Source organism: Trichosporon asahii (assembly GCF_000293215.1).
Source record: "Trichosporon asahii var. asahii CBS 2479 unplaced genomic scaffold scaffold00054, whole genome shotgun sequence".
Lineage (NCBI taxonomy): Eukaryota > Fungi > Basidiomycota > Tremellomycetes > Trichosporonales > Trichosporonaceae > Trichosporon > Trichosporon asahii.
In genome coordinates this window covers 1-13,843 of record NW_014040870.1, presented here as the reverse complement: position 1 = coordinate 13,843, position 13,843 = coordinate 1, and the positions used below count along the sequence as shown (strand labels likewise).

Sequence of the window (13,843 nt, the reverse complement as noted above, 5' to 3'; positions counted from 1 at the left end):
ACTGCTCCTTGGATCGGGTGGTCCAGACGCAACCGCGCACAGGGCTTTAGGCTAGGGCAGGGGGTTGCCGGGTGGTGCCCGAGACGGACAGCACAGAGCTGGTTGCTACTCCTCACGACCACACTTGGCGTGACTGAAGTCCGTCCTCTTTCTCCATCGACCATCCTCACTCCCTTTCCGACAAGTCCACGACTCACGGAACCATGAACTCGTCCCTACTGGCCATCCAGGTGAGCTTACAAAGCGTTGAAGGAGCTGACAATCAGAGCCAGTACTGGGCCGTCCGCGACTATCTTTCACCAGTACGTCTCGCCACCCCAACGCCACGGCCGACTCCGGTCCACTCGATCACTCCCACTGACTCATTCTAGGTCCTCCGCGAATCCAAGTTCAAGGAGCATGGAAGGATCACTCCTGGTGAGCTTCATCACCATTACCAAGCTGACAGAGCAGAGGAGTTCGTTGCGGCGGGCGACTTCCTGACGTTCAAGTTCCCCGTCTGGCAGTGGTGAGTCTTGCGTGGCCGGGCGCGATCGGGCGCTCGCTGGTGACCATAGCTGACTCGACACAGGGAGAAGGGTGACCCGGGGCGTGCTCGTGACTTTCTTCCGGCCGACAAGCAGTACCTCATCACTCGTAACGGTACGTGTAGCAGCTCCATCCTCCACTCGGCGTGTTGCGTGTCGCATTGTCGCATGCCGCATCGCACCCTGCCGTCCATCACACCGATTACCGATCGCCACCTTGCCATCGATCGCCGCTGACGCCCAGTCCCGTGCCTGCGCCGAGCCACTGCGCTCAACTACACCGACGATGACGAGGACGCCGAGAAGCTGCTGAGCTTCCTGGACGAGGTGAGCTGAACATGGGGAAAGAGCTGACGAAACAGGCCGAGGAAGCCGAGCCTGATGGAGAATGGGTCGCCACCCACCTGGGAAGAAGTGAGCTTGGAGAAAGTCGCCCAAAGCTGACGGGCAGAAACGAACACGGATACCGTCGCCGAGATCCCGGACTCGCCGTCGCTGACGGCGGCGACGCAAGGCTTGCACATTGGCGACGACGACGAGATCCCCGACATGGACGATATTCCAGACATGGACGAGGCGGCGGGACTCGAGGAGGAGGACGACGCGGCGGTGCGGCCAAGCGAGAACAGCTCAGACAACCTGCTCCAGGTCCGGACATACGACTGCTACATCTCGTACGACAAGCACTACCAGACGCCCCGTTTCTGGCTGTTCGGATATGACGAGGTGCGTGATGCGGAGCGCGCGCTGCCTGCTGCCCGCAGTCGATTCCAGTTTTATGTCACTGGCCATTCCAACTGACACCCACAGCACAAGAAGCCCTTGACAGTCAAGGAGATCTTCCAGGACGTGCCAGCCGACCACGCCTTCAAGACGATGACGATGGAGGCGTTCCCGCACAGTGGCACGCAGCTGGCCTCGGTGCACCCCTGCAAGCACGCGAGCGTCATGAAGAAGTTCATCGACCGCATGGAGGAGAGCACGGCCGAGGTGCCCCCGCCGGGTAAGGACGGCAGGGACGGCAAGGACAAGCGCCGCTGGCTCCCCGGCGTCATGCGCAAGGTGACGGGAAGCGACAAGAAGGGCGCGAGCGGGGGCAGCACGCCGCATGGCGACGAGGAGGCTGGTGTTCAGGTCGACTTTTATCTGGTTATTGTGAGTGCGCCGAGCAGCGGGAGCTGCGAGGCTGGCCGTTGCAGGTTGCAAGGCTGTGAGGCTACAGGCTGGAAGCCATCAGGCCGCTCGACCTTGTGGCCGTCAGGCCGCCGTCAGGCCATTAAACCTCATGGCTGTTGGGCTGTAAGGCTACGAGGTCGCTCGGTCCTAGGGTACACGGTTGCCTTCTCACTGCGTTAACTCCCTGCGTTCTCAGCTACGCGCATCGTGCATAGCCAAGCTGACCCCAGTTCCTCAAGTTCATCGCGAGCATTGTCCCCACGATCGAGGTCGACAGCACGACCTCGTTCTAACACATTTATCCTTCACGAGCGACACTGGGCTCCCCTTCCACTTTCATTTGTACAGAGCCTGCGTTCCCTTGGGACCTGGCGTATACATCCTCCTTAATGAATTCTATACACTGTTATTCTCGCGGACTAGCTCTGGATCAGCTGGCTTACATGCACTGGCTGATACTGGCTGACCCGAGGTGGGAGGCTGGAGGGGGGAGTACTAGATGTGCACGGCTGAGATAGTCGAAGTGATACATTACATGCGCGCTGATTAGCAGAGCGCGGAGGTACGGGTAGAGTACGGTGTACAAGGGCGTGTAGGGTCGTAGCAGGTAAGGAGAGAATAGCGCCCCGCGGGCATGGTAAGCTAAGGTTGTGTTGGTTAAGCGTAAGATGTCGCGTCTAGCGAGGGACAGGCAAATGAAGTAGTGGCGGAGTATTGCAGTGAAGCAGCGAAGTAGTGCGGTAAAGCAGTGATGCACCGCAGTACCGCAGAGAGCATACGCGCACACGGCCAGAGTTGATCCGCGCTCCGTCTGCGTGTGTGGCAGGAAATCCAATAAGTGGAAGAAGAAGAATGTAGAAACTAATCGTCAATCGTCTCGAGCCCGAACGGCCTCGAGACGGCATTATGCAACCACCTCGCGACGCGGTTATGGTCGCCGAGCCGCTTCCTGCGACTGGGCTTGTAATCGAGCGCCTCGTCCTCTGCACTCGTGACTGCGCGAACGGCATTCGCAGCCGCCTGTCTCCGATACACTCTTGCGTGGGCTGCCGCACTGGCGCGGAGCGGGCCGCGGACCTCGGAGCTGCCCGAGGTCAGCGTCGTGGCGCGGCTGGCGCGGCTCTCGGGTCTCTCGGGCCTATCGTGATCGCGCTGTGTGAAATCCACTGTCTGACGACGTTCCGCCCTATTGTGGGCTGCCGGGGGCTCGGGCGGGTCCTGGAAGTCGCGGGGGTCGATATCCTCCAGCGGCGACTTGAGGGCCATACAGTCGCCCAGGCCCAAGCCGAAGTTGGGCGAGCGCAGGTCGGGCGCACTCGGGGCATGTGGGGGTGGGGGGCGGATCGGGGGTGCCGTCAGCGTGAGCGAGTTGCGCGCACTACGCACGCCGCCGCGAGGCCCGGACGGCGTCGGGGGCAGGGATGCGCGCGCCTTGTCCTCGTACCCGATCGGAGGGGACGGCTTGGGGTAGCTGACGTAGTGGCCTGTTGAGCGGCGGCTGGGCGAGTAGAATAACCCCGTGTCCGTCGAATTGTGCGTTAGGGTTGGAGAACTCGCTGAGCTGGCACTGGACACGGGAGAGGAAGGGACGGGCGTCGTCGGGATCGTCGGTGAAGAGGGCGTGGCGGAGGCGGCGGAGCGGACGCTGCTAACGCTGTTTCTTCGTTCTGTGTTGATCGGCGGCAGGTGGGGCTTGCCCGTTGGGCCTGATTGTTTCGACTGGCCAGACTGCTTCGACTGCTGGGACGAGGCGCTGTGCCGATCACTAGCACGTCGCTTCGGCGTCGATCCGGCGAAGGCTGCCGCTGCGAACCCACCGCCAGTCAGCGGAGGTAGCGGAGGAAGGGGAGCCGTAGGCGGGTGAGGGAACTGCGCCGCGAAGCCCTCGACGCCGTCTTCGCTGCTCGAATCGGGGAAGTGCGCCATGAGCGCGTCGGGTACGCTCGACTTGACGAGGTTCTGCGCCGCGCGCGCCATGGGTTCGACCAGCGAAACAAAGGAGCGAGAACGTGGGTCAGAGTTGCGGCTGTCGGTGCGCGAGAGCTGGGAGGAAGACGAAGGGAGGACGGGAGAGGAATGGGGCGAAGCAGACGATGGAGGAACCAGAAGAGTGCTGAAAGACGACGGAGGCGGTTGATACCCCCTCACGTCCTCGATAGAGGGTAGACGAGAGTAGTCTGGACTCTGTTGGAAAAGGTGCACCTGGACCATCCCAGCGGGCAAGCTGGGTTGTCGGTCGGGTGGAGTGGTCGTCGGGCGAACGAGTGGCGCCGGTCGTGTCGGAGGTGTTGCGGGCAGGCAAGCAGGTGGCGCAGAGAGCAAACGGGGTCGACGGGTCGTGCGTGATGAGCGAGTGTGTGAGTGTGAGAGTGAGAGAAGGGATCAGTGAGGATCGAGGAAGACGCAGAAGGCTTCGTACGAGGTGTGAGCTGCGTACTCTCGCTCTACTCTTGGGCACTGCACTCGCGCACATTTTAACAGATCCACCACTGGACATGGTCTCCAGTTCTCGATATGTGCTGCGTGCCTTGGTGTCCTGAACCTCAGCACATAATAAAGGGTACCACCCAGGCACACAGGGACGGCCCTCGCTGGCCCTCGACGTCCCTCGAGCGCCTCGACGTCGCCAATTCACCCCCACAGCCTGCAGGTCTGGTTCAGCTCCTGCGTATCCTGCGCTCGTAGACGGATTCCTGGGCACGAGGGCTGACCCTTACGCTGTTTCTCGAGATCCACGACTCGCAAAGCGACGAACGCAGGCCCAAACAGAGGGGAAGCCAGGTGCGACAGCACCATGACGACAAGTGTACGGCAGCCCCCGCTCTCTGGCACCACACTTGACGCCCGCTGCGCCGCTAGCACGACCCGAAACTCTGTCGCCCCCTTCATGAGTTGGATCGCAGCGCTGAGTGGGTCATGGGTCTGACCCAAGAGCGTACGTACATGCCCTTTCCGCGCCGGCATTCATTGACCCGGCCTACCATTTGCTCCTTTTTCTTTCCTGCACTCCTTGAAGTTGTACGTAACGTTTGTCCCAGAAACGCCCCGACCACTCGCAACACTCCGGACAGATGAAGCACGAAGCAAGCGTTATGTTTCGATTGCGAGGTACGCACAGGTACGGGGGCCTGCGCCAGCTGGTGTTGCAGCGAACATTCTGAGACTCGACTTGAGACGGCCGGACGCCCTTCACGTTCGCCCTGATTCCACAATGCATTGTTGTCGCGAAGCTCGCCTGTCGCTCCGACAACTGCGAAGGCGACAAGAGTGCAGGGGAACAGAATGGAGATCAGTAGGAGGGCCCAGAAGTGTGCACGGTGACCACTATTTGGAAGATGAGCGCCGCAACTCAGCACTTTCGAGCTTAAATGTCGCCGGTGACTGGCCCAGGCTCGCAGTCTTTCTGTATAAAGACCCACGCACCGATATATCGCTCGTGGTAAAGTGCAGGGCGGTAAGAACCGAGACTGAATGCGATCGAAACCTTGTACTTGCTGTACCTGCGGTACGTCGTCCGTCTTGCCCCCCTGTTGCCGCCTCCACCGGAAGGGACATCGCACGTACATGCGCCCAACGCATGGCCAGAACTCGGTGGGGTCGGTGGGTTTGGCCAGGTCGTAGGTTGGAACGCTGGAAACTACGCGCACAGACTACACTTCCATTCCAGGAGCTCAATGGGCGGCTTGCGCTTACTGACGATCTCGCCATTGTGTGCTCGGTGATCTACCTCTTACGGGTTGGGAAAGATAGAGATGGAAATGGATGTACAGGAGTGCTCAAGGGGAGTAAAGATGTACGTCGCCCAGCACGCAGGCACTAAGCGAACCTTTACATTGTTTGGAGCACAGCTCCACCCCTCTCCGCTGTAACGGGAAGCGTGTGTCGAATCGCATGCCCTTTCGTCCATCCAACTTCCTGTATGGGGAGGGCAAGCTTAAGCTGCCCTTGCACTGGCCTTGTAAGGCAAACACGAGTATGCATATATCCTTCCACATCTTCTGCGCACCTCGGAACGAAGAGAATCCTCAAGTCCAAGCCTCATCGATCGACTCACGCACACGGAGGAAGGGCTTCGAGATCGAGGTTGATGGCCTGTGCTTGGGCGAGGGTAGGACACACAAACTACGGTCGCGCCATGGCCTCATTGATTAGCTGGCCCTGTCTCAAGACTACAGTCGATGATGTGTCGCTCGCCATCAACCTCGTTTTCTAACATTCCACAAACATCCCACTCTGTTTCTCTTTCTTATCTCAGTCTCGACTTACTGACAGGAAGTTGACTGATGGCGGTGACAGACTGGCGGCCGTTCCCGGCGGGTTCAGACATGACGGATGAGGGAGAGAACGCCATCGTCAGCCTCGTTTAGCCACGCCGCTTCTCCCCTTGATCAGGTCCACCAGGTCTGGTAATGACTGAATTGCAGCACACCAACACCATCTCCCGAGCACAAAGTGCTCCCAAGTTTGCTCAGGAAGGGGCGTGCCTGTCCCCCTACCCTTGCTGTCTGGTACAATTCGTGTAGCATGTGCAGCATGAGCACAAGGGACACCTCGTTCGAAGTAGACTGCGGGACTGAGCACACACATAACAACAATGCTAAATAGCGGATCCGCGACGACGCCGCCTTCCGCGCTCTACCATGGACGTCACAAACGAGGGCCGCTCGGCGTCGCACAAGTGTGTAACAAGCGGAGGAATCTACGAAACCGCCAATTGGGCACGTCCGGCAGCCCTGTTGGCGTCCAACGGCCCTGGTGAGGCGGCCGACACCTGACGTGTCGCCGGCGTCGCTTGCGTCGCTTGCTTCCCCGCTGTTTATCTCGGTGTTGTACCGACTTGGCGCTGTCTCGCACCCGGCAAGACATTTCCTGAGATTTAGATCTGACGCTAGCCGCAGCATTCCGTCAAGGTATTGGTCAACGGCAGCCGGAGGCCGAGTTGGGGATCAGCAACGCACTGACCATCACCCAGAACGGACATCCCAAACTGTGTCGGTTTGCTGGAATCAACTTCTTCGCTCCGTGAGAGACGTCTGCCAGCCAATGTGCTCACAAAGCAGCTGTCACGCCGATCCAAACGTTGAGCCTGCAGGGGCAACTCCGGTGCATCCGGCGGCGCCGCACGCCAAGCTCCTGACTGCGGAGTCGAGTGCTCGGTCTCCGAGGACTTGGTTCTTTTTGGGACGGAGGGTGCACGGCCGAGGTAAGCGACGGTCCAAACGGACAGGTGGGTCAGCCTGAACTGGTCATATCAACTGCAGATCACCCCACGACTCTGGACATAACACTCCTGACCTGACGATCGTCTTGGCAATGTCCTGCTCTGCGTGCTCAACTCCCCGGCTATAAGCGCACCGCTCCACAACGAGACGAGCGTAGGGCGGCGGTTGATCTGAGGTCGAGGGCCAGCGTTCGTGGGGGTTTGACTCCGCAGGATCGATCATCACTGGCATGCAGTGGAGAGCTGGGCAAGAGAGGACGTCAGAGATCGACGCCGAGACTGACACAGAGATCGACGATCCAGTCCATGAGACACAACAGGGCACGCCGATCATCCGAGGAGCCAGAGGAAAGGTAACAGGGAACGGCGACCTTCTTGCAGACTAGAGGACGCACTCCGCAGTCACTGGCCTGACGCCCATTCGCCGTGCTTCATATGACCTACACCTCCACGTCGGGTCGCCGTCGTGTGAGTTCGGCGACTGGAGTGCGCCGAGCAGATGATCACGGACCACCGCCCGGCCACGCAACATAGCATTATGTTACAGCGCGGCCACTGGATGCGAAGAGAATCGCGTTGGCTGCAGCGCAACAAAAGATTCAACCCGGAAACGTACTCACGGCGTCCTCTCATTCACTTTGTTGCAGATGGCCTGCAGAACGCCGATGGGGCTCAAGTTATGGAGCTTGTTCGCCGGTTGGAACCTCATGGGGAGCCTTCCTTTCGCTTCCCATGCTCTGGCGACTTTCTGACTGTGGTAGCTGAAGGGAGATGGAAGGTGGCGAACTGAGCGATGAGGTGTCGTGGGGTGATACTGCAGAGGAAAGGAGTGGACGAGAAAGACGACGGGGAAGACGACGGGGAAGACGACGGGGAAGATGACGGGGAAGATGACGGGGGCGGCAGAGAATGTAACGAGGAAGGCCCTGTGGATGGGGCGTGTGCATAGTGCAAGTGGGCTTGAAAAGACGATCCAGTTGCGCAGATGGCCAGGTCAACTTCTTTTGGCGCGATAGCTGTCCGTTAGCTAGCCGTCCAGCCCAGATGGCAGCTGTGAAGTAGATTTAGAAGTCAACGAGGAGGGCATTGGAAAGAAGGAAGAGCGAAGATCCAGAAACCCCTTCCTCAAGGGAGGAACGTCTCCGACCGCGGTCCGAAGATCTTGCGCCCCCTCCTGGTGGCACACCATGCCCTCCTCGTTTCGACGATCAGCCCAGCGCAGCGCCCCGATACGTACTGCTTTCGTACTTTCGAAGCTCCGGCCGACATTCTTCTCCTTCCCAGTCCTACCCACCGACATCAGCATATCCGAACAACCGAAGAGAAGAAGTTATTCCGGAGAGAAGCGACACCGGGATAGCTTTTCTCCAAGATTTATTCCCCGTCACGCTTCCGTCATGGACCTCGCTAGACTTCGCTTCGGAGGTCAGCGGGGCGCTGGCGTCGATCACCCCGAGCTCCTTCCGTCTGTATGCAATTCCAGCGTTCCGCGGAACATGAGAAGCACCACTCGGAACGCCGAAAACGCCGATGCGAGAGACGCATGACGTCCAGTACCTCGGTGCGACACTAGATGTGCCGCGAGACATGGGAGACAGACAGGTGTCGGAGCTCGCCGGTAAGGTTTCGTCAGAACTCTCAGCCCGATACTTGTCGCCATTAAGCTTCATGTCTCATTCCTCATTCCCCCCTCCATATGTTCTCTAGTCCATCGGCCCTACTACCTGAGTGGCAGCAGAGAAGATATCGGACCACTACCTCACAGTGACGTCCAAGTTACGAAAGAAATACGAACGAGTGAACCAGACTAGACGTCTTGACGACCAAATGTGGGAATAACCGTCACGGCGTAACTCGACACAGAGCCAAACTCACAACTTAGCCAAACTCAAAATCAGTCACGTCCGTTGTCTCTGCAGTTATTCTTCCTCCATCTGCACGGCAACGTTCGCACCAGGTCTAGACCAGGCTCACGCAGCCCACCCACTGTCTCACAGACAGACTGATCAGCTGACGTGCCCGCGCACGTATTCCCGTATCTTCGCACTCACGCATAGACGGTTGGGGATCAGATAACGTACCCAGCCCTGCATAACTCATGTACCCGCGTTCACATGACTGACCTTCCCGTCCGCTCCGTCCGCTCCGTCCGCTCCACACAGCGTCAGCCTAAAGCAGGCTGTAACGCTCGGCCACTTCCTTATCACACTTCGCTATCAACTCACCGACCTTCAGCATGCAGATGGGGCAGTATGGAGGCACGGTTGCGCGATGCATTCATTCTAAGTGAACTTATGACTTAAAGTAATTCTATCTAAGTGGGATGTGTGGATGTGATGCGTTAGGTTGGAGAGGTGCTATTGCTTTAGTTAAGAGGTTAATGGTGACAGACCCAAGGGGTCGTCTTTTATGTGGTTGTTGGTGTTGTGTCTAGTTACGCAGCGGCGGGGGTCGCGGCCTGTGCCTGCGCCTGCGTCTGAGCAGCCTGAGCAGCCTGAGCCTGGGTAGGAACCGGGCCGGCGGGTGCGTTCGCGGTCGAGATGGAGGGAGAGGCCGGCTGCGACTCGGCAACAGCAGGAGCGGGCGTGGAGGGACGAGTGGCAGCGGGGGTGGGGGCGGGGCTGTCCTCGCCGTGTCCATTAGGGAGGTCCTTGAAGCGACAAGTGTCGCCAAAGGTGCACCGCTCCCCACGCGGACAGCGGTGGCCGTACACGCACTCGTCTTCGCTGAAGTGACAGCGCTTGGAGCGGACATAAGGACAGATGATCTCCTTGGCGAGGCGAGCGAGCTCCTCCGTCTGCTCCTCGTTCAGCTTATAGTGGTGCGCGTACTCGCAGCCGTCGCCGTTCTTGCATCCCCAAGGCGAGAGGTAGAACGTGTGGCACGGGCGAGGCTTCAGGTTGCGCACAGTCGGCACCGAGGCTGCACGCTGGGCGGGCTTGTACTTCTTGCCCGGGGCTCCCTTCTTGCGCTCGTCCCAGTCCTCGTCGCTCTCCGCGCGGCCTTGGTACTCCTCCCCGACATCGGGATCCGAGTCGCCCTCTCCAGGCACAGGCGGGGGACCGACCTGAACCGGCGACGAGGGGATCGAGAGCCGCGTCGTACGGAACAGGTCCGGAACGTAGATCGCCCTGCCACCGGGCGAGGCGCGCAGGGGAACGACCTTGGACGAAGTGTCCGCAACTTCAGCGCCGAGGACGACGGAGACACACTGCCTGTTCTGAGCCAGGAGGCGGAGGTGAGCCGCGATCTTGGCGTCGACGGCATCCTGGGAGTGTCCAGCGTCACAGACCGTCCACAACGGATCGGCGGCAGCGAAACCCTGCCAGAACGCCTCGTAGACGGCCCAGCTGCAAGTCCCAGCCTTAACGAGAGCATGACCGAGGCCACTCTTGTTCACGAATACGTGCACGAGCATGGCCCCCTCGCCCTCGCCGGCAGCCGCCGCCTGCAGAGCACGAGCGGCCTGTTGACCGCCTGCGTAGCCCTTGCGGATGTAAGCGTCGTCGAACACGAGGCTGTCGCCGTCGATCAGCACAGCGGTGAACACGGGTCCGGCATCGCCAACGCTCACGAGCGTCTCGAGGCGGCGACGCTCGCGGTCGCACCGCTGCCACTCGGCACGCCACATGTCGACCTCGGCGCGAAGGCGGGCGACGTCATCGCTGGCCGACAGCAGAGGGTTCAGCAGGCTTGTCAGCGACTGGAGGTGGTGGCTGACGGCTGCGGCCGGGTTCGGGCTGGGGACCGGGTCGGGGTGCGGGCTCATGTGGCGGGGCGGGGTGGGACGAAGCGGAGAGGGGAAGCTCTGGTCAATGAAGGCGAGGTTGGCGGGCGGCACGGCAATGTTGGGAATGCTCGGGGGAGGAATGCCGCCGACGCTGTTCGTCGACGCCTGACGGCGCATCGACGTCTCGCGAGACCGAGAGACAAAGTCCTTCTCCCAACGGGACTGGCGGGCCGGCGACGACGTGCGGCTGTGCGGCGCCTCGAGGTTGAAACGCGCGAAACCGGCGCGGCCGTGGCGCTCGCGGTCCTCGAGATCGTCGCGCTCGAGATCGGCCTGGCGCTGGTCGTGCGGGATCAGCGACGCCAGATCCAGCTCGTCCGTCAACGAGTCGGCTCGCTGGCGCTGCGCAAGCGACGAGCTCCGCCCGGGGGGTGCTCGCGCGCTCGCCAATGGCGCCGTGGGGCGAGGGCTGCGGCGAGCCCGAGTGCGTGGTTCGGTCCAGACGGTCCATGTCGCTATCGTTTTTATTTGTTGTTGCTGTGTCAGCCGTCGGCGGCGACACAGGTTTTTGGGAAAGGTTGTCTAAGCGGTCGGGTCTAGAATCTATCGGGCGATCGGGGGTGAGGTCGATCGCCTTTTGGTGATTATAAGGGATGTGTTGGGCGCACCAAGGCGCAGAATAGTTAGCTAGCAGAGTTGAACTGCTGTCAACACGGGTTGTTGAAACTTTGGAGGAGGGGTTGAAGATTTGGACGACTGATAAGACGCCGATTCTCGTGCGCTGAGAGGCCCGTCCGCCCAAAATTCTATGTCATCCTAGTCCGGCCGCGAGTCCCTCAACATTCATGAACGGCCTTCATTCAATCGGAGACCCTTATCAGCTGCACGTGGGTTCCTCGCGGCTCTTCGGCCGATCTGTACTCCACGTCATTGATTTGCTCAACTTGTGGCACACGTGGCTGATTTGAGGATTTCCCCCGGAGCCGGGCCGGCATTGATTGATTATTTTGTACTGAGCACGCCATCAAGCCACTGCGTTGCATGTTGGCGAGGACGACCGAGATGGGCCCGATCAGTCCCATCAATCGTCGGATCAAACGTCCCTTTGGCAAATCGGTCTCTTAGCCCGTTCTTGGCCTGCGCTGCGGTCCCGTCGCTTCTGCTGTTCTGCTTATCCATCAATGCAGATTGCGCCGTGCACAGCGTGATGCAAAGCGAATCGGTACCTGTGTCCATGATCACCTCATGTCACGCGCGTACGCGATATGAGCAACCTTATTCTCTAACGCTAAACCAAGCACGGCATGACAGATCACACATACGGCATCCATCCTCGGCCTATGACCGTCGGTTCCTACCGTGGGGAGATCCATTATCAATGTAACTTGTGACATACCTTCCGATCTCTGCCAGCGCGGAGGTGGCCCCCGAAAACAATATATAACCGCTTCATCCCTGCTGCTTCCCTTTCTTCATCATCCACAACCTCTTCTCAACCCGCACAAACACATCCACAGCATCCGCAATGGCTCTCCGTCTTGGTGACACCGCCCCCGACTTCGAGGTGAGCAGAAAGCATGGCCGACGGCGACGCCCACCTCGCCGCCACTTCTGAGACATCCGCTGACACCTCCCAGGCTCAGACCAACAAGGGTCCCATCAAGTTCCACGACTACATCAAGGACTCGTGGGCCCTCTTCTTCTCGCACCCCGCCGACTACACCCCCGTGTGCACCACTGAGCTCGGTGCGCTCGCCGGTGAGGCCAAGGACTTCGACGCCCTCGGTGTCAAGCTGGTCGGTCTCTCCGCCGACGACGTCGAGTCCCACCAGGGCTGGATCAAGGACATCCAGCAGTTCAGCGGCAACCAGGTCGACTTCCCCATTGTTGCGGACGCCGACCGCAAGGTTTCGACCCTGTACGGCATGCTGGACAACCAGGACGCCACCAACGTCGACGCGAAGGGCATCCCCTTCACCGTCCGTTCCGTCTTCGTCATCGACCCCCAGCAGAAGATCCGTCTTATTCTCACGTATCCCGCTTCCACGGGACGCAGCTTTCCCGAGATCCGTCGCGCCATAACCAGCCTACAGTTGGGCGACAAGAAGAAGATTACGACCCCGGCGAACTGGACGCCCGGAGAGAAGGTTATCGTCCACCCTTCGGTTCAGGGCGAGCAGGTCAAGGAGCTTTTCGGCGACAACGTCGAGACTGTGTTCCCCTACCTGCGCTTCACCAAGGTCGAGAGCTCCTAAGCAGGCCAGTAACGTTGTATATACATAGCTAGTCGACTTGTAGAACCAGCGTCCAGGTAGCGCACGTTGGACGTCTTGAACGGACCGAACGTCTTATCACGATGGATTCTTTAATGCAGAAACCTTAACACTATCTACGTTACTACAGCCGTATCAGCCGAGAGGAGCCGCGTTACTGGTTCGGCGTCGTCTGCGCCTTGCTCGGCGAGATGCAGGCTTACAGAGACCCAGGGCCTGGTACGGGACGATGTTGACGGCATGATGCAATCAGGCACGCCACCGGTTTAAGCGTACGGTGAGCGCACAGCAATCGCGCACTGACGTCGAGTGTTGGAGCCACGTGGGTTTGATCCCGCTCCTCCCAACTGCACCAGCACCATCGCCGCCAGCGCGGACTCTCGTTTGCCTCCGCGATGGGCGGCGGCGCCTGGGTAACAGCAGAGGAAAAAAGGAATGACATAAACATGACTACCTATGCGACAGAGAAGGAGGTCCGTACAGAAGGGGAGGACCGAATAGGAGGTCACGAGTCACGTGACCTAAGACCAGTGGAGGTCTGGTTGGCCATACCGCTACCCCCCCCGGTCGACAGACCTCCACGTTTTGAGGTGGGCGGGGAGGTGGGGCAGTGAGGCCGAGTTGCTGGATATGATACAGGGTTCAGGGTGTGATACAGGTGATACCGTTTGAAAATGGAAGTTGTGCAGGAAACGTAGCTTGGTGGAGACGGCGGTTACGCGAGACGGAGGTGCCTCATGGCGCGAGCGTGTTCTGGGCCTTGCAGCGGCTTGGTGAAGATGTCGGCCAGTTGGTTGGCTGTCTTGACATGGATGAGTTTGACGTTGCCTTCCTTGACCTTTTCGCGCAGGAAGTAGTACTTGAGGGACATGTGCTTCTGTCATGACCTGCCGGGCGCAGGCCCACCGGTGTCACG

At 59.8% G+C, this 13,843-nt stretch overlaps 4 protein-coding genes across 4 annotated transcripts; 2 read left to right on the top strand and 2 right to left on the bottom strand.

The window, feature by feature from the left end:
- Window positions 1-203: 203 nt before the first annotated feature.
- Window positions 204-1,830, top strand: A1Q1_03221 (autophagy-related protein; the record flags this gene model as incomplete). Its single annotated transcript, XM_014323501.1, has 7 exons — window positions 204-230; window positions 273-302; window positions 372-508; window positions 572-642; window positions 979-1,253; window positions 1,338-1,682; window positions 1,750-1,830. The coding sequence occupies 7 exons, from the start codon at window positions 204-206 to the stop codon at window positions 1,828-1,830; spliced, it is 966 nt and encodes a 321-aa protein (XP_014178976.1).
- A 734-nt stretch (window positions 1,831-2,564) lies between these two features.
- A1Q1_03220 (uncharacterized protein) lies at window positions 2,565-3,914 on the bottom strand (the record flags this gene model as incomplete). The annotated part of the gene is made up of 1 exon (XM_014323500.1): window positions 2,565-3,914. One exon carries the CDS (start codon window positions 3,912-3,914, stop codon window positions 2,565-2,567), a length of 1,350 nt encoding a protein of 449 aa, XP_014178975.1.
- Window positions 3,915-9,358: 5,444 nt separating this feature from the next.
- A1Q1_03219 (uncharacterized protein) lies at window positions 9,359-10,831 on the bottom strand (the record flags this gene model as incomplete). Its single annotated transcript, XM_014323499.1, has 1 exon — window positions 9,359-10,831. The coding sequence occupies one exon, from the start codon at window positions 10,829-10,831 to the stop codon at window positions 9,359-9,361; it is 1,473 nt and encodes a 490-aa protein (XP_014178974.1).
- A 1,348-nt stretch (window positions 10,832-12,179) lies between these two features.
- A1Q1_03218 (thioredoxin peroxidase) lies at window positions 12,180-12,909 on the top strand (the record flags this gene model as incomplete). The annotated part of the gene is made up of 2 exons (XM_014323498.1): window positions 12,180-12,218; window positions 12,292-12,909. The coding sequence occupies 2 exons, from the start codon at window positions 12,180-12,182 to the stop codon at window positions 12,907-12,909; spliced, it is 657 nt and encodes a 218-aa protein (XP_014178973.1).
- Window positions 12,910-13,843: the final 934 nt, after the last annotated feature.